Below are 24,608 nucleotides of genomic sequence, written 5' to 3'. Positions count from 1 at the left end.
GGCTGACAGCCTGAAAAGCTGCCACGGCTTGACCGGCCTCGGCTCGCCGCCCCCCGCCGCCGCTCCCGCCTCCCTCCCGGTCCTGCGGCGGGCGGGCCGGGAAGGCGGCGCTCAGCCCCTGCCCGCTCCGGCCCTCGGCACAAGCAGGAGCAGCAGCAGCAGGAGCAGCAGGAGCAGCATGGTGGTGCCGCCGCTGTTGCGCGCCGTCATCATGGGGCCCCCGGGCTCCGGGAAAGGCACCGTCTCCGCTCGGATCATCAAACATTTCGGGATGAAGCACCTCTCCAGCGGCGATCTGCTGAGGGACAACATGCAGAAGAAGACAGGTGGGAACGGGGACGGGACAGAGCCCGCGGCGGGGCGGGCGGGGGGACGCGGCGGGATCGTCCCCCGCCCCCGCCGCGGGAACCGGGCCCACGCAGCCCAGGAGGAAGCTCCCGGGTGAAGCTCCCCCCCCGCCTCAGCGAGATCGGGCCTGAAGGCCAGAGGCCACCGGATTGGACCTCAGGGCTCCACCCGAGGGCCGTCTGAAAGCTGTCACTTGGCCTTGGTCTGGAGTTTTGCCCCGTTTTCGCGCGTTTGCAGACACGCCGTTGTTTTCCTCGTCTTTCCGGCGGGTTTTGTAGGTGTTTCCGACCGCCTTCCAGCTGCTGCATCTGGAGAGGGAAAAACACTCGTGTTCTTAACAGATGCAAGAGGAGGAGTTCTGGGCCATCAGGCTTTCACAGATCTCCCTTAGATGGCTGAAATTAGCATTCACCTAGAATTACCAGCTGTTCCAAAATTAGAAGGCCTTGTCCCACACTGCCAGGCATAGCTGTACTGGTGCTTTCCAAAAACAATGGGCAGAATTTTCAAACTGCTTACCTTCTGCTTCTTACCTTCCAAGTTCATGTCGTGCTTAGGTTTCAGCATGGTCCGCGTTTGCATACAGAGTTGCTTGTGCCAGATAATGATGTGAATTATGGTCCTAGCTTGACCTCTGGCTCTCTGTTGAGACGCCACAACCCTTTTCTCTGCCGGATTTTTGCTGTGAGTCCCCTCCTGACTTCTGCATCTGCTTTTCTTTACGGTGGGGCTGAAAACCTTGTAAGAACCATTGCAGGTTGTGTGTGACAAAGTGGGAGTATTGTTATTTCCAGCACTTTGAAGCTGTGGAGGACTGCATTCACTTTTAAGTATCACTGCAATCTTATGGTTAGGTAACTGGTTGTCTTGGTTTTGGAAGTCTGTGAGCTTGTTTGAAGGTGAAAAATTATCTATATTATGAAATCAGTTGTGATGTGATTTCCACATCTCTTTTCACGCAAATTCTGTTTGCTCTGTGAGAACAATGACTTTGGCTTAGTTGACTGACTTCACTACCGTTGGTATCTACCAAGTTAAACATTTGCTAGGAGCACCGCCTGTGCAGGTGTATTTGATCACACCCACGCTTTTTCTGTGCATCTGGTTGTGCAAGTGCAAGTTTGTATTTACAGAGGCTCACAAAACCAAAATTGTTGCTATTAGGAACTTTCAGTGTGAGTAAGACCTGGTGAGAAGGGAGGGCCTTCAGAAGATGAAGTGTGTTATTTACTAAATACTTCAGGTTTTGTGCACTTTCGGTATGTCTTGGAAGCAAGGTCAAAGAGCACCAGAATCAAGCTGATGGGTGTGTGAGGAGAGGAGACTGCAAGTGGAAATATGTCATTGCTTGATTAGAGGAGGGAGCCATGAAGTGAAGAAAAGCGATTCAACAGTGTGTTGTAGGTGTGCTGGACAGATGAAAGACCAAGATGTGAAGTGAAAGTGTAGCAGACACTTTAAAACCCCGGATGTGAGGAGAGAAGCCAGCAGAGAGTGTAAGAGGTGATGAAATTCACTCTGAATTCGCTAGCATAGACCTTACAGGAATCTGCAGCAGAGTTTTTCATTCACTGATCAACCCAGATGAAGCTTTGTTTAAATTTTATTGACAGTCACTTGTTGCACAAATGGTCTCCAAAGGATTAAGATGAATACTGAAGCAGCAGGAGTAAGTAGTACACTGAAGGAGGGAGAGGGACTAGGGGCAACTCAGCTGGGCAGTTACAACATTTGGAAAATGAAATATAATTAACAATACTTACATGGTGACATTTTTGGCATTTGCTGTCTTGTGAAAATGGACTTTGTCTGTTGAAAAGCCCTGTTGAACATGTGAGTGTCCTTAGCAATTTGCAGTTATTACCGTGTTCTGGTGCTTTGGAGAGCATAGAGTCTGTGAGCACCTGTCCTAGTGCTAAGCGACCTGTTGTCTGAATACGGCTAGAGCTTGTTTGCTGTAATGCAGTTAGCACATGCCAGTCTTCTGCAAAACCGTGAAACATGGATACCTGTTATCAGCTAGACGGGAAAGAAAGCTGTGTTGCCTTTAATTCCAAAGATTCCCATGCCTGTAGTGGTTTCAGACCCAAGCTGAAAAAGACAGAACAAAATAAAACCAACAAAACCTCACGAAATCCCACCCCCAAAAACGGGGTGGGGGAGTGCACCGCGGAAGTTATGGGCTAGTGTACAAACTTCTTGTCCTAACATATAACCGTTTGGGTACAGTTGTGCCTATTTTTTTCTGCTGTAATAGTTACTTTGTAAGCAACCTGAGGTTTGTAGAGAGAGGCAGCGTGTTTGCAGCTCTGCTGGTCTAATAATAGGACCTTACAGCTTGCCATGTGCTAAACTTGTCTGGGCCTGGAAGCTCATCTGTCTTTCCAAAGTATGTTCGTACCGTTCTCTGTCAGTCAGCCTTGCCTTGCGCGTATTCTTAGATCATTGTGGCTAGAGCAGCGCTGCAGTGTAAATCAGTAACAGATCCAAGCATCAAGTACGTGTTAAATAGATACGATTTATTCCTCCTCCCAGTCTACTTTTGCAGGGCACGCAGTTCAAAGCATACTGGAATAATAAAAGAGGTATGGCTTGCTGACCTCGAAGAAAGGAGGCACGGACTGTGTACCCAGACAGACTGTCACCTTCTTTCCAGTTTCTGATGTGCTGGAGGACTCAAGCACCGGAGTCTGACTCTTCCTCACATTGTGAGGATTATTTGAAGCCCAACTAAGGTGCATAGTGCCTATTTGTAAACGGTTTTCAAACTTTTCAAAGCCTGACTATCGATGTGAACACCTTGTAAGGGGAAATTGTCCTTTTATTACTTTTTTTTTTTTTTTAGCACCAAGCTACTCTTTGCATTACTTGAGGGCATCTGCTGCCTTTTAGTTGCCTTGTCTAAAGAAGGGCCTCTCTACTATTGCATGTTCCAATACTGCATCAAGTGACGGGACTGGCATCCTTCATTGCTTTCTGCTGAAAGTGATTGTATCTTGTGTTGGTATGTCAGTCCATCCCATTTTCTCTTCTATGTAGTTTACTATAACTAGATCTGAGTTGGCTGCAGGTAAAGGCTTCTGCAGATCCACGATAAAACCAATCTGGCTGCAATTCTGGGTGACTTACATAAGTGGGTATTTGTTTTATAAACAAAGACCACAGAGACTTTGTGCCTAGGACACAACCCAGGCAAATGAATTCCTGGCTAGATCCGTGACTTGGGTGAACTGCAGCATGCTGCTGCCTGTCATGTAGGAGCCTGGTGTCATATCCGGAACTGTGATGCATGGATGGCATTTTAGCAAGCCAGCGGGCTAAAATGACTCGTATTACAGGTTAATCAGCTCCATGGGAAAATACTAGTGTCTGTGCCCTCCCATAAATAGTTTACAACATCTACAAACAACCTCTTGTAACTCTAGTAATTGTAAAAATACATATCTGGCAAGCATGTCTCCCTGCATACTGCTCTCTTAAATACCAAAGGCGTTTCTCTTTGTAGTGAAGTCATAACTTTGCAGCTAGCCACTAAACTGAGAAAATAACTTGCTTGGCAGGAAGTCTGAGGGCTGGTATCTCAGTGAACTTGTATGCTTTACATGTCTTGTTTTGAAGACTCTTTTATCGAATGGCATCTCGTGGTGTTAGTTTTTGGAACCTAGTATTTCAAATACTTACTAGTAAAATTATTTGGAGGGTGTGGGGATAGAGGTGTGCTGAATGCCCTGTTGCCATCTGTGGAACTACAGACTGGTCAAATTAGTCTGATACATACTTGCATGATCAGATCCTAACTGTTGATGTTTTTGAATTTCAGCAAGCATCCTGTCTGTCTTCTTTACAGCTTTACTGTTCTGTGCCATCCTGATCAACAAAAATTTTTTTGCAGTCTTGGGGTTTTTTTTTCGCTTGCTGTGGGTCAGAGATAGTGTAATGTGACCTCTCTTACTTTCACAGAAGTGGGAATCCTTGCCAAGTTCTACATTGATCAAGGGCACCTTATTCCAGATGACATCATGACACGACTAGTGCTGAATGAGCTGAAAGGTCTGGATCGGTACAACTGGCTATTGGATGGTAAGTTACCGTATGGGATATCACTATATATGGAGAGAAAATCTGCAGTGGAAAGCGTGGAGTGCTTTGGTCACTTGTGGGTAGCTACCCTCCAGTAGCCATCCCCGAGTTGTAGTAACGGGACAGTGTTTGTTGCCAGCTTGCTGTGAAACCTTCAGCAGCTAGTCTGCCCAGTCTCTTTGGCTGTAAAATGCTTTGGATGCATCCCACCTTCATAGCGTTACAGGGCTGTTTAAATCGTGTTGAAAAGAGTAGTTCAACAGTCCAGTAAATTTTCAAACCTGGCAATTCTGGTAATTCTTATGCTTTATTTTCCTCTTTAAAATATGCATTGAGAAATTTCTTTTTTTAAAGCATTTTCTTGTTAAAGTCCTTGGGGAATGGAACACTTTTGAAGAACGGGGCTGAGGAATTATTTAAATAGAAAGGTAGGTATGTGATGCACCAACAAGGTAAATACGTAAAGCAGGTACTGCAGCAGTGCAGTGCAGCATGTAATAGGTCACTAACAAAAACACTGCTCTAAAAGGTCTCTTTCATTTACTTTTTGGTTCTGCTCTCTAGAGTGAATTGTTCTGCAATTCTGCAGTGTAAGCTCTTTGCTTCAGCGTTCACAGTAGAGAGAAAATGCATTTGCCCATGTCTTCATGGACTGAATGGCTCTTCTTACACCAGCCCATGGGAGCACAGTTGGATTCACAGCACGAAGACAGCATCTAGGCTGGATGCCTGTGTTTTCAGATTCTAGTCACAACCTGTCTCAGTAGATAAAACTAAAAAGTTGTTGGTGTGGCTTTTTATTTAGATGGAGTGAAAAATCTCCCTTAGTGTTTTATTATAGTTGCTTCTAGTACAGTGATCTGTTCTGGTGGCTTTAGTCACAGCTATGTTCCTCCTTAGTGAAGACAAAGGCTTAATTGCCACATAGTGAAGACAAAGGCTTAATTCCCACAGAGAACAGCACAATAAAACCAAATCAATAAAGGAAAGAGCTGTAGATGTTTTTTTTCTCTGGTTCCAGGTCCTGTGTACACACAGTTCCAGTCTTGTGGATCTGGATGTGTAGCAGTGTAGCTGGGCATACTGGCAACTCTTAACAGGAGGATAGTGTGGAGACCGTAAGAGAATAAATCAGTTTCTGCTGCATGTTCTTGCGCTGCCTGCTTTAAACTATTGGAGCAGAAGTTTTGTCTGCGTCAGCGTTTGTAGTGAGACTCAGTGAATTACACTAGGCATAGCTCTGGCATAATCAGCTCTGTAGGAACAATACTGTTCTGTTGAACTATGTTAATCAGAAAGTCTTCAGTGTGATAACTGCAACTCAGAACGAACAGCTGAGATCTGCTGGGTCAAACTAAACAGAGTTGCCAAGCTACCTGTATGCTCACTTAGCCAAAAACCCATTTCCACTGCCTTAGATAGCTTGGTGGCTTCTAGGGCAGGTGTAGCGGTCTGAGTTGCATGCGTGGGTGTGTATGATCTGCTTAGATTTATGTGCTGTATAATTAGGGGACTTTTCTCTGTGTTCTTGGATTCTTCATCATTAATCACATCTTGCAGATTATTTATTCTGTATCAAGAAGATGCTGTATGCAGCAGATGCTAGTTCAGTTTCAATGAAATGCTTTTGTAAAGGCACTTTAATTTGTTGAGGACGTTTCTCATTACTAAGTCCCAAAGCAAACTGCAGCATAACTTAGATGTGTGGTGGTTAACTAGCTTGTCAATAGTAAGAAAGAACAGCAGTGCCAGAGTCCTGGTTCTCTCTCTGCTCTTAAGGTTTAGAAGCACTTGCATGAGGTAATGTGAACGGGAGAGAAACAGGATTAGGGCAGTTGATGAGTGTGATGCAAACCAGGTGAGTCAGACTTAATGCACAAATGAGAGCTTGGTCTGAGTTAACCAACTCTTTCCTTCTGTGATGCTTTAGCCAAGAGACAGTAGCTTTAAGACCATAAGATATTTTTTGTTTCTGTTTTAAGGCTAGTTCTTGTCTGGTTCCTCACTGAGTCAATGGACTTGCCAACCAATGTTATGCAAAGAAGAGTTTCTTTAGTTTGTACCTATCAATACTTTCCTTTATGGAGAAGTTTACTTGTATATTGTAACGAAAATTACATGCTACTGAAGAACATGAGACTGTTCAAGAGCTTTGTGGGTAGAGGTGTTACTCCAGCGAATCTGTGGTGCAATAGCATGTTCTGCAGTAGCTTTGACCGCTGAAGTTCTTGAGGTCAATTTTTCATTTTAAGTTCTTTGTGGAGACCGTGGTTTTCTTGTTCTCTGTTTCCCACCCCCTCCTTAAGTTCCACTAGATTTCTCTAGTACTAATATGTGCCTTTGAAGGCATGCTGCTGGAGCCATAGAGCTCATGGTGCAAAATGCAGTGTCTTTTAAGTGAAGAGACAGATTGCTGTGCAACCTGGGTGTTCTCACAGTCGTCATCGCCAAGGATAGTTTGATACACTAGACTTTGCAGAGCTCTCTCTATAGCTACTGTTTTATATAAAATTAATCCTGGACTGCCTCTGGTATATATATAGGGCTTACTGCAACTGAATAAAATAGGTGTGTAACGGTCACCTCCTTAAGCAAGACTTGCACATCTGTGGAAGTAAGAGTTGTCACAAATGTTTCTAGGTTGTTCTAGACCTCTGAGTGAGCTACCTGTAGCTTTTACTTGAAGTGCATATACAATAGTTTTATTCAATACAGTGGTATGTACTACATACGAGTATGGGGTCTTTTTGCATTTATTTGTCACACTTTTAGGAAGATGATTAACTGAAATGAGGAAATGAAGCTGGGATGCGTTTAAGAAGTTAAATGCCACGACACACTGAAAAATACTTGGAAAGTCTGATATCTCTTCAACCTTTACAGTATGATGATGCTTTTTTTTCTGTCTGACGATTATTTTCTCTAATGACTGAATCCAGGTAATTCTTGCAGTAACTCTGCCTCTGGATTTTTATGGAGTTGTTTCCTTTAAAAAGGTTTCCCCAGAACAGTTGCTCAGGCAGAAGCCCTGGATAAAGAATGTAAAATAGACACTGTGATTGACCTAGATGTACCATTTGAGACCATAAAATCTCGGCTCACAGCACGTTGGATCCACCCTGCTAGTGGCAGAGTCTACAATCTTGAATTCAGTCCTCCCAAAGTGCAGGTGAGCAATACAGGTCGGTGTTGTCACTAAATAAAGGTTGTATTTCATTTGGTAATTGCAGTAAAACATTGTTTGCCTATGTTGTTGCAAAACACAGTAGCTCAGAAGAAAAAGTCTTGTTTCATCTCTCGGGAGCACAGAACTTTTCTGTGGTTAACACCCTGCCTCTCAGGGTATGTTAGTGCCCTGGTAGAAGCTCAAGCTGATGGGTAATGTGTTTGTCCCCTGCAGAATGAAAAAACATGGTGTTTTGTAAGCTCTTTTTGAAGCTGTTTGCTGATCTGGAAGACTCTCAGTCTTGTGCAGTCTGGCACAGGGGTTGGGCATGTTCTTAGCATCATACGCAAATTCGCAGGCTATACAGTCCAAAATGTAGTTTCCTTTTCTTTCCTCCAAAGGACTCATTCTTTGTACCTAGGAAGCACACTGAATCATCAGTCAGAGGAATCCACTTCATGCTTTCCCTGTGTTTACATTTAACCAGGGTGGGTATTTTCAAGGGAACAGCTGTCATATTGCAAAATTAGATCTAGAAACTTGCCAGTCAGGGAAGCTTCTCAACAGATCAAAGAGGTTATGGCTTGAGACATCCTATAAAAGGAAGAGTAAACTTTTAGATAATGATTGTATGTTGTTATCTTAAGATTTTTGAGGAACGTGCATTAGCCTTAGTACAACTCAAGCTGTATTTCATCCTTAATTCCAAATAACTGTTGTGACATCACATTTCACCTGGAAGCTCTATTAACTTATATCAGAAGCCTAGCAGGCATTGTAGTTTTTGGATTTCAGTGTTGCTGGAAAAGAGGCCAGCTGAAATAGCAGGTAAGCACTGGAAGTGGGCAACTGGAAACACTGCCTTTGTATTGTTTAAAATGTGGTGGTTTAAGTCATGGTTATTTTTAATTGCAGAAGAGCATAGGCAAGCTGCAACAGAGAATTACCAGACCTACCAAAGAGTGGGCTTCAGCTGCAACAGCTTTGCTATTAGGAACACTCTACTCTGCCTTCCACTAAGTAGCAGCCATATCACAGCATATAGATTGCAATTTTTAAGTGAAACTATGGAATGGAGCTGAACAGCTGAAATACAGTTGTCTCCGTTACCTAATAGACCTGCAAAATGTTTACTTACTCAACAGAACCAAAAGATAATGGCTTTAGACTTAATGCAAGGCTAAGGCTCAATATTTGAGAGGTACAATGAAGGCACTACGACGGCTGCCTGTACAGATGCTAGAAGAAACACCCAAGTGTTCTAAATGATTGTATTATATAAACAAGCTAAGTCTGACAATACAAATCCATCCCTAATATGATACCGAAGTTCTGGAACAGCATTTCTTCACACCTTCATGAACAGAGCTTACTGAACATTGATGGTTATTGATTTTCTAAAGCTGTCTGCCAGAATGCAAGCAAGAAGGGAAGGTATTTTTGTGGTCTGATTGGCTTTGTACTGGCAAGATCACTCATGTTTCCACTCCAAATGTCAGATTAAACTTGTCTTTGGGGAAAATCAAAATTCTTGAGGATTTAGTTAATATGTACAAAGGAGCAAAGAGTCCCTTAGGTCTGTGGTGGATCGTATTCTGTTCTTGGATGCACAATGATTCAATGCACCTTAGAAGGAGCCAACTTTTATGCCACTAGCTAGTCCTTTGTAAGATATGCTAGTGGTCAGTAATTTTTTCAGTCATGGCTGGTTTCAAGGCTGAAAAGCTCTGTAATCACTTAAAGCACCTCAGTAAATGGGAGATTAAATGTGGAGTAAAGTAAGAGCTGTCATAGTTCACACATTAGGTCCCTGCCTCTGTTTACTGAATCCTAGAAAAACTTCAGCTGGCTTTTATGCCATTTTTGTACAGCTGTTGCTAAATGATAACTCTTACATTTTGCAACTTAAAATTGAAAGGCCATTAACTCCTTTCCCCATTCCAGTATTGTCAAATGTCAGATTGGTCCCTTGCTTGTTTCCTGTTAGGTGGGAACATATTACCAACAATGTTGTTTTCCCTCATATCTGAAGGTTTCATCTACATATTTCCCCATATTCAACGAATGTTCCAGAGGAAAGATCAGTCAAGTTACTATAACCTGATATTCATTGCTAATACTGAGAAAATATTTTTAACTGATGGGCTGTTTTACTGGAAAGTCAACGTCTTATGTTCTAGATAAGAAATGGGCAGCAGCCTTTCTCTTTATAAGCAGAAATCTACACCTTGACTAACTGGAAACTGTTCGTAATTGAAATAGAAGATTACACAAAATATACTTACACAGAAATATACACCAGTGTTTGCTTTTAACCGTAATTAGGGCATTGATGATATTACTGGAGAGCCACTTGTTCAGCGTGATGATGATAAGCCAGAGACGGTTACCAAGAGGCTGCAGGCTTATGATGCACAAACAAAACCTGTTCTACAATATTATCAGTAAGTAGTAAAATCTATTCTTCCACATTCTAAAAGCTTCTTCCACAGTAGCATAGCGAGGAATGGATCTCTTCAGTTACAGAGATGTTGCAGCAGTGAACGTGGTATGAGTAGCAGTGTATCTTTCACTAACTCAGTAAGAAATCAACCCAGAAAAATGAGTATGTTTTCCACTGTTGCATGAAACCTCTTCAGGAGCCTGCTCAGCAGAAGAGCCCTTCACCGTACCCATATTTAGCATTGGAAAGAGCACTATGCATTACTCAATACATTATAGTACTGTTCTGAGCAACACAGCTCTGGTTAGTTAGGTAACAGAGACAGTTCCTTTTTTTTTTAAGATTCAACAGTATTTTCTCTTCTGGATGTATAAGTAGAAGCCCTTCTAACAAGGGCTGGGGTCAAGAAATGATTCACAAATAGAAGAACTGTTAATGAGGATTTAAAAGTGGCTGTTCTAAGAACAGGAATGACATGGGCACAGATAGCAAGACTCTTCGGGAATAAGTAGCTATTTGAGAATTCTGCCATTTGCACTGTGGAATGGTAACAAATTATTAGTTGTTTTAAGAGCCAAAATGATAGACAAAGTTTCCTCTTAATGTAAATGTCACATTGTTAATATACAGATAATAGGTCACCATGTAGAGCTTTGCAGTCTTACCTTGCCTAGACAAAGAAATCGGACTCTCTTTGACAACATCCTGAATGGACTGTCCTTCCTCTGTCTCCATATCCACCACCCTTCATTATGGTCTACCAAAACTGTTGAACAGAAGACTAGAAGCTCCATCTTTAGGGAGGATAAGTTTTAGAGGGAGTTTTTCTGGACTGACAACGATATACCTGGCTTTGGAGGCTTTTTGAAGTGAAAATGCCTCAAAGCACCACAGTAAGACAAAGGCCCAAGCTATTATTATTACTGATAGTAACATACTTTACAGATAAAACTAGCTGCTGGAACTAATTCAGAATAACTTGATTGTGCCTGGTTCTGATACACCTTCTTTGATCTTTGAGGTGTAACTTTACAATACCTGTGTTAGAGTTGTTAGAGTGACTGCTGCATAGCATGTGCTATATGACTGCATTGCTGCTTCCTTTTTTTTTTACCCATAGTTTGTTATTAAGTAGTCTGTGGACAGCTGTCAGTTTTATGAACGGATGTGGCCAATAGCTCGCTGTTTGAGGAACAGAATGCATGTCCAGCCTGCATTCCCAAAGTTGTGGCTGTTCTTGGTGTTAAACCACATGCATATTCACACACTTGTGCAGGGCAGTCTTAAAGTGAGGTGGAGATCCTGGAGCAATTAAGCAATTTGACTTCTGTAATGCTTTCTTCTTTTTCTTCCTTAGGAAAAAAGGGCTACTGAAATCCTTCTCTGGAACAGAAACCAATAAGATCTGGCCACATATCTATGCCTTCCTCCAAACCAAGTTGCCAGATGTAAGCCAGAAAGATGCTGCCACTCCCAGGTGAAAACAGGTCTAACATCTGCTCATCTGTCATAGCTTGCACTTGATTACATGAGATTCAGCAATCAAGGATTTCTCTAAGTAGTGTACCAGACTGATCAATAATTGGAGTCTAATCTTGTCCTTAACTTACATTATGATAAAACTGTTACCTGTGATTCTCACTTTAATGCTGTATTTTTTTTATATTAAATACACCTAAGTTTTATAATATAGTAACTGACTTTAAGAAAAGCAGCTACTCTTGTGTCTCATGCAGAAAATAGTTAAATTTGCAAACACCAACTGCTGAAGGAACTACATCTCAGAATACAGCTTAATTACAAAGCACGTTGATTGATTTACACACTCATGAATTGCAGTGCGAAGGAGTGATAAGGACATGAAACCACGCTTCTTGAATGTGTGATTGGTTGGTGCCAGCTGTGGGGAATCATGACCATCATTCTGCAACAAGCCCTTTTGGACCAGAACTGGCATACATATAGGCTGATCTCGTGGAAGAGTGTCACCTTCTTTTAGCTTTGCTTGCACAGATGTTAGCTGATTTTGCTGGAGTTAAATTACCCTTAACACTTGCTTGGATGATTTGCCTTACTACTATGTTTATATTTCTGCCCTCAGAGCGGGCATGAGAAATAGTTTCAATGATGTGTAACACATTTGGTAAGGCCTCTGTCTGTGCAGCTGTATAAAACAGCACATGCCGAACAGATGAAGCCTAATCTTGACTAGTGAATGTGTCTTCTCTGCTATCTTTGAAAAAACAAATGCTCTTTGATGCCAGTGCCAGGATTTCCAGTGGCCAAATTATTAACTTTGTCATATTACTGCAGCAAGTTTTACTGTAGCAACTGAACTTACTTTCATGAGTTCATACCACTAATTCATGTCTCTGACCAGCTCTTTTATTTGTTTATTCACTTGATAACTGGAGTTACAACCTCCACAGGCCACACTTGCAACAGTCCAGGTAATACAGATGTTGCTATGTTTCAGTGAACTCTCCTAGCCTGTTTTCAGGCTCACCAGATTGAGAGTTTCAAGAAGAGTCAGCAAAACCTGAGGAACAAGCAACTCCGTCTAGGAAACATCTGAAGTAGCTGTGTCCTACTAATGCAGATCCCAATCTCCTTTTGCAGTGACTGTCTGTAAACATTTACAGAGCTGTGGTGCTGACGTACCTTGGACTACATTTGCACATTCAGTTTTAGCATTATCAATATTGAGACATATTTGAATGTAAAAAAGATCATAGAATCATAGAAAGTTTTGGGTTGGAAGGGACCCCTAGAGGTCATCTAGTCCAACCCCCCCGCAGCGAGCAGGGACACCGCTAACCAGATCAGGTTGCTCAGAGCCCTGTCCAACCTGGTCTTGAATGTTTCCAGGGATGGGGCCTCCACTACCTCTCTGGGCAACCCGTTTAAGTGTTTCACAGCCCTCATTGTAAAGAATTTCTTCCTTATATCCAGCCTAAACCTACCCTGTTTTAGTTTAAAACCATTACCCCTCGTCCTGTCACTGCTGTCTTTGGTAAAACTGTCCCATTACTATAAATGAAGAATATGGGCAATAGCTATCACTGTGAGCAGCTTTTCTTACATTTTAAAGACAGTTTGCCAAAAGGCTGACCACTTGTACTTTCATCTTCACAAACGTCTATATGGAGGCTGTGGACTGAGTGAGTTTAGAGATGTACTTCCTTAAAAATAGTCATGGTTAGAAAACAGTAGCTACCACATTACAATGAGAAACCCTGATTTTCTGCTTACTTCTATTTATGCATTTTTATTTCAATAAAAAGCAGCTATGCTTGTTTTTTTGCCCGCCTATATAAATTTCAGTTAGCCGGAGAAGGGGGAGGGAGGCTCCTTATGATTTGACACTTATTCCCACATCATCAATTTTTAGCCCCTTAAACTTTAAAAATAGCTTCCAGTGTATCACAGGTTGGTAGATCAATGTGGCTCTGCTGCTAATGGTAGCAACTGCAAGTCACTCAAGTAGCACAAGTGCTGCGCTGCCCTTACTACCCTTGTACATAACATTCAGTTAAAAAATAACCTGAAGTTATTAGTTTCCCGTAGTTTCCTTTAATAATTAACTAATTATTAAGGAGAAGGCAGTGTTTACTTACCCTCTCTGAAATATTTGTCAAACTTAAAAAAAACCCACCAAACTTTACTACTGCAGCTGGTTGTCTCTAATTTACATCTGGGACAGAGCTGCTGCTTGCTCCTTTATCCTCACTCTGTCGGCAAAACAACTGCCGTGTGAAGAACACAAGGCACACGAAAAGCTACTTCTGTCAGTAGATCGGGAGTTCCTACTTTTGCCACTGCATTTCTACTAATACTCACTCTGGTATATACTGCAGACTCTGACTTTCCCCTATCTTTGCTATAGCCAAAGCTGAAAATTACTGGATCTCAGCACAGGTTTTGCCTGAATTAGCAACTGCAGGTGGACTGTTTCATCAAACTATTGAAATCTAGATACCTTCTAGACCTTACAGAAAATCAAAACAACACAGCAGAGGACCGAGCGTGTGTACTGATACCAGTATTTGAGATATGAGATGTCTTTAATGGGATCTTCCAGCTGCAGTAACACATTTTTATAGATAGAACTGCTGTAATAGCAGCGAGTTAGAAAAGCACAGTAGAATTTTCGATTGGAGAAGTTCTGTGGAACTCCTTGTCTAGAAATAGTATGTGGATTTCCAGCTCCTCAAACAGGAAGCTTTTAATGATTTTCCACTTTGTTTCGGTTGGCAATGTCAGAAACCCACTTCAGTAGCACCTGAAGTACATTTTCAAACTCCACGTGACACCTTACCCTATATAAACGGCAGCAAAGCTTTTTGTTGAAGCTGAAGTCTTAGCCTAAGCTTCTACCTCAAGTTCTCTCCATCCAAAACTTCTCCCCATAATGAGAGTTGACTTAAAACAAATATGAAATTAGCCTTATAAATAAGAAGTGATTCAGACTCTCAGAAATCATACAACCCAGCACTCATATGTAGACAAGCATTTCTTACTTTTTAGAATAAAACCAAGTTATGTTTAATGAAAGCACAATGTAACATTTAAATCCCCTTAGTAGAGGTAGAAAGCCAGTGTTTAAACCTAATCCATTCAGATCTGAAATACCAATACCAGATACTGATTTATTGCTATTAGTGATAACCAGATTTGAGAGCTTATAATGTCAGCAAGGTAGCATGAATACAGTTGTAATCTCCAATATTCGTAGAGTAAAACATGTCCACATCTGCAGTAAGACAATAGCAGATTCTGCCAAGAATCTACTGCTTCTTGTAAACATTGTATTTGTGCAGATTTTTTTTCATACTTTAATTTCTAAAGTCATGAAAGGCAACGTTAGTAGCAGAAAACACATCCAGTTTCACATTCGGCAATATGAGAACCCTGCTCTTCAAGGACAACCAAAAACCTAGCAGCACATTTTAATACAATATTACAAGTTTTTCTGAATTACCCACCCTTCAAAATCCCTTCCCCCCAAAACCAAACAACAACAACAAAAAAAATCTGACACTAAAAATAAAGTGCAGTACTCAGAAAAATAAATGTCAAGAAAATAGCCATGTTTGTTTCTTTGAAAAAAAAAAAAAAAAGGAGTACTTGGCCTCAGTCTTAAGAGTACTATACTGTGTCCATCGTTATTGATTCTTCTTCATCTCTTTGTGTCACAGAGTTTAAACTGCAGACATCTGTGTTTATGGAACTGCGTAGATCACCTGTGTTCTGCAAGAGATGAAAAACTGATACTTAATTCTCCATAACTGTATACATGGAGGGAGAGAGAGAGAGAAATAAGAGATTTTAGCTTAAGTTGTCCATTTTAAGATGAGACAAATTTACAATGGTAAGGCAATAAGCTCTGAAAAATTCATCAACCAATATTATCTCACTGTGTCAAGAATTCTTTAAATATGTTGGCATAGCTTGTATTTAGTCTCAATGCTTCTAGCACTCGACTGCATATCTACTTAAAATTCAGCTGTTGTATCTTACTCGAGATGTACTTTAATCAAATTATTTCAAATAAATAGTTTCAATTGTGACTCCTTCCCTAATACATATATTTTGACAATCTTTTAAGCTGGTTCTTCATTCCAGAATGTGGCCATCACTCGTACTGTAACAAAAGACCTAAGTAGCCTCAGTTTCAGTTTATCACAACAGGAGACTTTCCTTAGGCTTGACTTACCTAAATGATCCCATCAGTAGGATTAGTCATTTTACACAGAAAGCTCACATTTCACTGCTTGTGGTAAAGAGTGTGAATACAATTCCAGCACCTGATCAGTTTTATGATGCAGTGTTTACTTTAAACATAAAAATGTAAGGGCACTGAACTAACATATGCTTTTGACCTTGTACTAATGCTTTCTGAATTCCAGCAAGTAAAAAGAAAGCGCATCTATGCCTTGCATATTGATAATACTGCATGTTATATCATGAGCAGTAGCAGTTCCAGGAATCGTCCTCTTTGCGTTTCAGAAAGGTACAGCTTCTCAAGGCAGGTCCTCATCCTACTTTAGTTAAATTAATTTCTAGAAATAATAAACCTACCTGTGAAAAACATGTCAGCTCTCCTACAAGACCGGGATTGACACTGAGATCATGTAGTAACATAGTTTGAAAGCCCTGTGATTGTGAACAGATTCTCACTCTCATCTTGAATGCCTCAAGTTCATTTTTAAAAGCCTCAAAATAGCCTTCTCCTGTCTGCAAAGAGACATGAAATATTTCCATTTCAGCCATATTTACTTTGGATTTGTAAGCATACATAGTGCTGAAAAAAACCATGCAGTAATGGATGTTATACCCTTTGGGGAGTAACGACTGTGAACAACTCAAGAATACTGTTAGTCAGTTTCACAGCACGGTTTTGGGTTGGATGGAACATTAAACATCCTCTAGTTCTAGCCCCCCTGCCATAAAATTTCAGGTAGATTTCTTTTTAAGACAATCTGTAGTATTTATAAGTAGAAGGAAAGGAATTGATTTGTCTAAGGACATGTAAAAATAAATCCAGTTTTAGCCCTTCCCTTATTCCAACTCAGAAGCTGGTACCTGTAGAACAGGTGCTTGTTGTAGCACTCTGGTTAAAAGTAAAGCACAAGTTAACTCGCACTTAAACTGAACTCCTTCAGGCAATATTGAGATCCATCAGAGTCTTGAATAACTGAATACAGTCTACAGCAAACCACAGTTTCAGTCTTCCCGCATTCCTCCTGCACAGCTGTGGATTGCTCTATTTCAGTAAAGGACACTGTTCTGCACCCCAAACAACATGAACTGCAGCTGAAATGGAAAGCTGTGACAATACATAGGTACACGGTGAAAACACAGGTATAATTTGCCAAAATCAGTCCTTGAACTGGTCTATGTTTGCTGTTGTTACTTAGTTATTACTTGTCTATAACACCGCTGTTGTCCCCCTGCTGTATCTTGCGTTCCCTCTGGGATAAGCAAAACCCACTAAACTTTCGTTTTCATAATTGGAATTACACCAATATACTCAGTCTAGAAAAGAATTGCTAACAAAACACTCTCCCGTAAGCCTAAGTCAGTCAATAAAATACGTAGGCTCTTACGGTTAGGATGAAACCATCTCTAAAACACTGGTCCCTTGTACAGCACCGAGAGTTTCTCCCATGGTTACCCAAGTTGACTTACTTTGGCTTTTTGGAAAAAGAGACGAAAACAGCCTCTTGGATCCACATTGCAGTTTCTGGCAATTTCTATAATAAACTGCATTACAACTGCTTGGTGTGCTACTTGCTCCATCAGAGCTCTTTTCTGGAAAAAAAGTTAAAAGTTATGATTTAAAGATACTTCCTGTGATTATATTTCTAAAATTCAGCACAATTTTATTTTGTTCTAGTCCCTAAACAGATGAGAACTGATGCTCACAGAAGCAAGGGGACGGATAATTTGCAATAATTAGACATGTAAGTGACAATGCACTATAGAGTTTTTCTTCAACAAAGTAAAGAGAGGGTGGGAAGAACCGTTAAACAGCTAATCAAGTTGGTCAGCTTTTCTATAGCGCAAGTGGGAAACAGTATGCTTTCACCAGTTTAAACATCATCTTCATACCTGTTCAGCTTCTAGATGAAAACACCACAACATGAGATATCTAGATGTTTCTTCACATACAAGATACGGGTGATCAGACAAAAATCTCTGACTATCGTCCCATCGGCTCAGCATACCTAACAAAAGAAACATAATCAAGATATTCTAAATGGATAAGTGATGTAATGCATCAAGGAAGTTACTTGCATTGATACCCCCCAATATATATAACAAACACCTTTGCAATTCACTAACCTCAGGATGACAGCATGCAGCTAAATTTGGAAGTTTTATTTATACATCTAACTAATGCTGAAAGAGCTTTACCAGAAGGTATAATCAGACTTTGAAGATACTAAAAGTGGATTTTAACAGTCAAAATTTCCTATATTTTAATGCATGTCTAGCATCTTTGATAAGTTATTTTTAATCAGTTCTCATACACGCTGATGAAGTGTTGTAGGTATCAGTTACATCATCAAATAGTTTCAAAAGTTTATGGATAGAGACTTACATTCAGTGATTCTGACAAACACAAATCCTCTGAATGTGTGCAAATAAGAATGCAAAGAAACGAATGTGTAATCTTTCAAAAATGAAAGTGCTTCTAACATATGATTTGCTAGGTTTTTAGGAAGTTTGAATTTACTTACAAGAACAGCTTGATCTCAAAAAGCAAAGCCACATCAGTATTGGACAATTAACTAGAAGACTGAATTGTGATACCTTCATGTAAAGAGCTGAGTTTGAAAATCAGAACTCAATACTCAGACCACTTAAAATTGTTCTTCACATACCACTGACAGTCAAGTCGTTGCTGGCAACAGGTACCAGATGTACAGCTTTCCCTATCTATCAGTATATAATTATAACTGGGCTAAAGATAATTCAGTGGTAATGACCTAAGATAATTAGGTAATGACCTAAGATAATGAATGCCTTAAGAGAAAGCAATGGCTAGTATTTCTTTTGGCTGTTTTCAGAAGAGCGATCGTGCAAAAGTTCTTTAATGCTTGGAAGCCAGAGCAGGATCCAGAAACAGGACTTGTGCAATACGACTAGCAAAGTCCACAAGAGACCTGACAGAGCATTAACGTACTGTGCCTTTTAACAGTGGACTTACGTATTCTGAAAGAGAATAACAACATGGCTTTGTATTTAGGAGGGAAGAAAAAAAAAATTACCTTCTGTAATAAGGTTGTATCTCCAACAGCTTAATCTGAATTTAGACAACAAAGTAATTTTGCCCAACTCTTAGCTCAGAAGCCTGCAAGAAAGCCTCTTTTTTTCTGCTGAAATGCACAGCAGGGGAGAAGTCTTCCGATTCTGCTATCATTACACTTAGCAGTTAAGGTATTTGAGAGAACCTGTGTCACTGCTGTTTGCATACTCTGATGGTGTTTTGCCTCAGCTTGGTACTTGCAAGGCTTGCTAAGGCTAACAGGGCTAGAAACCCTTTCTTTAAAACAGTTTAAGATCCTTACAAGCCAAATAGCTTAGTAAAAACAAGTCTGTATAAAGAATTGAATTTTGCCAACTCAGTCCTGTTCTTGATTGTTCTGGAATTCCAAATATGGCTATACTGTATGATAGTCTGAAACCAGCCTGTAAGTAAGAATGGAAAGCACTTCAGATTATCTTACAAGACCAGCTTTGTGCTTAATCGGGTTCAACAATTATGATAGGGCTAAAGTGACACCTAGTGGGTAATTAAATCCAATTCTAGGAAATGCACAATTCCATGCACACATAGTCTCAGTAGGCATTTACAGACATTTCCCTTTAATCAGTCATTACCCTTGTAGCTTAACAGCCACCAGAAAAAACACTTATTAAAAGAAGACAGTTGTGGACAATCCCATGCACTTGTATACACATGACTTGTATTTCCATGAATGTCCCTGCCTTTTCCCACTGAACAACAAAAAAAGTTGCTAGAACTTTAGTTTTCAGGGCTTAAGCTCATTTGAATATTAATTTTGAAAATTTTTTTTGAAGTGTAAGTTCTCATTGGTCACACGAACTAACAAGCTTCTACGGTTTACACCTTATTTTGCTGTGAAATTATTATCTGTCCTGATAAAATAAAGCTGAACAGTCTGTTCGCCAGGTCTTTCATTTGTTAGCATTTGTTCTGTACAATAAGGAGCAAGCCCACACAAATTATGCAGATGTTTGAACTGCAACACACTGGAAAAAGTACACTCACCGAAGTGCCTAATCTTTTGTTCGTGTTTTTGCATAAGTGGTTCAGACACATCTTCATCTTCTATTTCTTTTCTTTTTTGATTAATAAAACTCTGAGGAAGAGAAAAATTGTACCATCACAGAAATTCCAGACATACCTTTTTGTGATATATAGGAATATTGTATTTTAATATGTTACTATTTAAAGGGCTATGTTCTAATTTTAGAATCATGTCACATACTTGAGAAGGTTTTCTTTAAAAAAGTGCATTACCTAATAATAGAGGTTAAAATTCTCATTATAGTCTACTGACCAAAGAACTCAAAGAAACTTCTGTCATCGGGTAGGAACATACTGATCCTTCAGCAATGAGAATCCCGTACATTGCAGCCTGGATACAGCTAAATCTGTGAAATTAGGAGATGTGCTAGCTGTTCAAATTAAATTGTGAAGTCAAAGCCGAGATTCTACTTCTACAAAAAAAGTTTCTGCTAAATAATCTGTATTACCATAGTCAGTATTGGAGGCAAACTAAGAGTTTCACATATTAAGAATTTGACACAGTAGAGAAGCACACTGTTCCTGTGAAGAAACTATTGTTTGGTGCTTTTGGCAACACTTGCACTACATAGAACCATAGACTGGTTCCGGTTGGAAGGGACCTTTAAAGATCACAAAGTTCCACCACCACCCTGCTATGGGCAGGGACACCTTCCACCAGACCAGGTTGCTCAAAGCTCCATCTGAACTGGCCTCGAACTCTCCCAGAGAGGGGGCAGCCGCAGCTTCTGTGGGCAGCCTGTGCTAGGGCCTCACCACCCTCAGAGTAAAAAATGTTTTCCTTACATCCAATCTAAATCTACCCTCTTTCAGTTTAAAACCATTATGTCTTGTCCTACCGCAACAGGCCGTCATAAAAAAAACCCCCAACCACTCCATCTCTTTTTATAAGCCGCCTTTAAGTATTGAAAAGTCACAATCATGTCAGTAAGGGCTCCCCAGCACCTTCTCTTCACCAGGCTGAACAAACGCAACTCTCTCAGCCTGTCCTTGCAGGAGAGGTGCTCCATCCCTCAGTTCATTTTTGTGGCCTCCTTTGGACCTGCTCCAACAGCTCCATGTCTTTCCTGTGCTGAGGGCTCCAGAGCTGGACACAGGACTCCAGGTGGGGTCTCACCAGAGCAGAGCAGAGGGGCAGAATTCCTTCTCTTGACCTGCTGGCCATGCTGCTTGTGATGCAGCCCAGGATATGGCTGGCCTTCTGGGCTGCAAGTGCACACTGCCAGCTCATATCTAATACCTAGATGACCCATGCCAAGTTCTCATCCACACTTGTGGTAGAGAAATGTCATCCAGATTTGTAGTATAAGTGTAGCTTGCTCCCTTTCATGAGGTAAAGTAAGAAAAAAACACGTTTAGCACATACTGTGGTTTTGTGCTGTACTGCATGCAGAGGACACTCAAGACTAGTAACAAATGGAACAAAAAAAAAAAAAAAGAGGCTACCGCTTGTTTTCATGCACACTGATATGGGTCATACCTTATTAAATACCTCCTTACTAACAGGATCTGTGTTCCATAGATTCTGTCTTTCCCTCTGGTTTAGTGCTTCTTCTTTTCTTCTCCACTCTTCCTCTCTCCATCTCAGTTCTGCAGCTTCAGTCTTTGCTTGAGCAGATTCCTGATCACGCGATTCTGAATTATGCAGTGCTAAGTTACCAAGTTTTTGCTGGGCTTCTGCTAGGTTCCACGTGCATTCTACAGAGTGCTTCACAAACTCTCTTTCTTTTTGGCAGGCTAATTCAATCCCTTGGCTGTATGTCTGTGAGGAAAAACAGACATGCTATTTATGGAGGGAAAGTTGACAGTTTACAGTTTGTATAGGAGCAGGCAGGCCTAAATTCGAACGATAATGCACCTGGAAGGCACCTCAGATAGGCCGCATCATATTCGCGGGCATGATGAAGCACGGCATGGTACAGCTAGACGTTTCTTAGAAAGAGACTTCTACTTCAAGCTGTCTTAACTTTGTTAAGTGCATTTGCAAAATCACAGATCATGCACTGCTATCAGCTATAGCCTCCAGACTGTAAAAATGCTTCTGACACAGCCGAAACCCCTCTGGCTATCTTTGGGCTGCGATGCTAGCAACAGCCAAGCGAGCGAATGCTCTGAACACATACTTCCGAGAAGAAAGGACCAGTTTTGCGATGTCAGCTCACAACAGCAGAGTAACTGCTGCTGCCTGCATTCCAGTATGGATTCGTACTTAACAGATGGCCAACATCTTCCCCAGAACTGCCAGCGAAAGTGGAATTTAAGTCACGCAGTGGCCGAGGCCCAGAACCAGCATATGCTCCTCTTGGTCAGATCTGTTGAGGAGGTCACCGCTCGCAGCCGGGAGAGAGAAGGGACCTCCTCAGCGACAGCGCTTCTGTAGCTTCCAGGGGCGCGCTGGGAAGTCGCGCCCGGTAACTTCGGAGAGGACGCTCTGCAGCACACGCCATGCCCTCGCACCGAGACCGGAGGAAAAGAACCCTGCACGCGGGCGCGCGCGTTCCTCAGCCTTCGGGTGCCACACGGCGCGCTCTGCGGTGCGACAGCCCCTGGCAGAGGGCTGCGAGGGGCAGCACCGATTGCGAAAGATTATTTGAAGGAAACTTTAATGCGGGGCCGTCAAAGTTCTCGTCCCAACTCGGGGGTGGGTGGGGTGGGGGGGGTGGAGAAGATGAAAATTTCACTCTCTGGCAAACCACCGTCACGGCAGCTTGGCGCTGGGACCGCGGAACTCCCGGCAGGGCGCCCGCGACCCGCCGCCTCGCCCCGGCCCGCAGAGAAACGCCCCGCTCAGACACCGAAAGCGGCGGAACTCCGGCCCTGCTGCCGCCGCGCCGCTCCCCGAGCGCGGAACCGCTCCTCACGGGCGCCAGGCCCCTCCGGGCGGGCCCCCGCGGCGGCGGAGCGGCTCCGCAGGGGCGCCGGCACCTCCGCACCGCCCCCCCTCGGCCCCACCGCCCACAGGCTCCACGCTGCCCCGCCGCGGCCCGCTCCCCGCCGCTCCCTGCCGCGCCGGGCCGGGGAAGCTGCGCCACCGGGGGCGGGGAGCGGCGCACGGATGTACCTGCGCTTCCGGCCGGCGGGAGGCGAGAGGCTGCCCCCGCTCCTCGTCCTCCTCCGACGGAGGGCCGCCGTCCCGCGAGGGCGGCAGCCACAGCGCCATCCCCGCCGCGGCCGAGGCCCCCCCAACCGCCGCCACCAGCCGCCCGCGGCAGATGCACGCCTCGCCGGAAGTGAGGCCGCGCAGCACTTCCGGTAGCGCCGTGGCCCGCCCCGCTCCCGCCCCCCCGGCGGCGGCGGGCGGGGCCTGCGCCAGCCGCGGTGGGTCGCGACGTGCCGTACCGTGCCGGGCCGGGGCCAGGTGGTCTTCGAGCCGCGGGCCCGGGCGGTGAGCCCGTGGGCGGTAGGCGGGGAGGGAGGGCGGAGCGGCGGGGGACGCGGGAGCTTGTCGCCGTGGTGGTTCCGGGTGCCGTCGGTGTGGGCGTCGGCGCGGGCACCCCCTGAGCGCGCCGTCACTTTCGGGAGCTGCGGCCGCGGAGCCGCGCGGTTCCCGCCTTGGGGGTGGCGGTTAGCGTGCCAGTGACGTCACCTCCCGGCGGCGACCACCGAAGCTTCCCCCCGTGGCGGCCGCCGTTTGTCACCCGCGGGCTGCTTGGCGCTGCCTCTGCCCCGGCGGCGTGGCGGGCGTGGGGTCTGCTGGGGGGGTGTCCGCGGGGAGGGCCGGGCGCGACGCGGAGCTGCGCTGGCTGCGCGGCGTTTGCTCGGTGGAGGGGGCTGCCGCGGTGGTGGGGAGCGGTGGAACCGATGCGTGGCTCGTAGCAGGTCCCCTCGTCGGGTGTGAGGGAAGGAATGGTGTTTTCCGCTTGTTCGTCTCCTTGTAGGTGTCAAGTATTTGTTTCTGTTGTGCGTAATGCGAAGGCCTGCGAGATCAGGCCCTGGTGCGTTAGGTGGTAAAAAAGAAAAGTCCAAAGTGAGAGAGCTCCCAGTGATCAATCTGAATCTGGCACCCTTTTGAGATTATCAGCAATAAAGCCACGGGCCTCCCGAGTCCTTCCTGAGACAGAGTCCTGCAGACTTGGACTGATGAGAAGCTCAACATGAGCTGGCAATGTGTGCTTGCAGCCCAGAAATCCAACCGTATCCTGGGCTGCATCAAGAGAAGCGTGGCCAGCAGGGTGAGGGAGGGGATTCTGCCCCTTTACTCTGCTCTCGTGAGACCCCACCTGGAGTCCTGCATCCAGCTCTGGAGCCCTCAGCAGCAGAAGGACATGGATGTGTTGGAGTGGGTCCAGAGGAGGGCCACAAAGATGATCCGAGGGCTGGAGTACCTCTCCCATGAGGGCAGGCTGAGGGAGTTGGGGCTGTTCAGCCTGGAGAAGAGAAGGCTCTGGGGTGACCTTATAGCAGCCTTCCAGTACCTGAAGGGGCCTACAGAAAGAATGGAGAGGGACTTTTCACAAGGGTGTGAAGTGATAGGACAAGGCGGAATGGCTTTAAACTAAAAGAGGGCAGATTTAGATTAGATATTAGGAAGAAATTCTTCACCATGAGGGTGGTGAAACACTGGCACAGGTTGCCCAGAGAATCTGCGGCTGCCCCCTCCCTGGCAGTGTTCAAGACCAGGTTGGATGGGGCTCTGAGCAACCTGGTCTAGTGGAAGATGTCTCTGCTCATGGCAGGGAGGTTGGAACCAGATGATCTTCAAGGTCCCTTACAACCCTTACCATGCTATG

At 43.6% G+C, this 24,608-nt stretch overlaps 2 protein-coding genes across 8 annotated transcripts; one reads left to right on the top strand and one right to left on the bottom strand.

Annotated features, from left to right (window-relative positions):
• On the top strand, positions 1–19,748 carry AK3 (adenylate kinase 3). Of its 6 annotated transcripts, XR_012761920.1 has the most exons (7): positions 2–326; positions 4,309–4,428; positions 7,425–7,597; positions 9,920–10,038; positions 11,395–11,514; positions 17,437–17,503; positions 17,660–19,748. XR_012761920.1 is itself a non-coding variant. In XM_075411329.1 (6 exons), the coding sequence occupies exons 1-6, from the start codon at positions 179–181 to the stop codon at positions 11,887–11,889; spliced, it is 693 nt and encodes a 230-aa protein (XP_075267444.1). In that variant the 5' UTR covers positions 1–178; the 3' UTR covers positions 11,890–15,607. The 6 variants fall into 6 exon arrangements, 5 of the variants coding, with proteins under 5 accessions (XP_075267444.1, XP_075267441.1, XP_075267439.1 ...); XM_075411329.1 differs by lacking the exons at positions 17,437–17,503; positions 17,660–19,748 and adding an exon at positions 11,877–15,607 and having other exon boundaries at positions 1–326; XM_075411326.1 differs by having other exon boundaries at positions 17,437–19,748.
• Positions 15,107–23,107, bottom strand: CDC37L1 (cell division cycle 37 like 1, HSP90 cochaperone). Of its 2 annotated transcripts, XM_075411322.1 has the most exons (7): positions 22,940–23,107; positions 21,359–21,640; positions 19,840–19,930; positions 17,652–17,767; positions 17,229–17,351; positions 16,119–16,274; positions 15,107–15,287 (listed from the first exon to the last, which is right to left on the bottom strand). In XM_075411322.1, exons 1-7 carry the CDS (start codon positions 23,036–23,038, stop codon positions 15,186–15,188), a joined length of 969 nt encoding a protein of 322 aa, XP_075267437.1. In that variant the 5' UTR covers positions 23,039–23,107; the 3' UTR covers positions 15,107–15,185. The 2 variants fall into 2 exon arrangements, with proteins under 2 accessions (XP_075267437.1, XP_075267438.1); XM_075411323.1 differs by lacking the exon at positions 16,119–16,274.
• Between the last annotated feature and the right edge of the window lie 1,501 nt (positions 23,108–24,608).

Source organism: Opisthocomus hoazin, chromosome Z (assembly GCF_030867145.1).
Source record: "Opisthocomus hoazin isolate bOpiHoa1 chromosome Z, bOpiHoa1.hap1, whole genome shotgun sequence".
In the NCBI taxonomy this organism is placed as follows: Eukaryota; Metazoa; Chordata; class Aves; order Opisthocomiformes; family Opisthocomidae; genus Opisthocomus; species Opisthocomus hoazin.
Note: the sequence above shows the minus strand (reverse complement) of the source record. Positions and strands in the feature narration are given on the sequence as shown.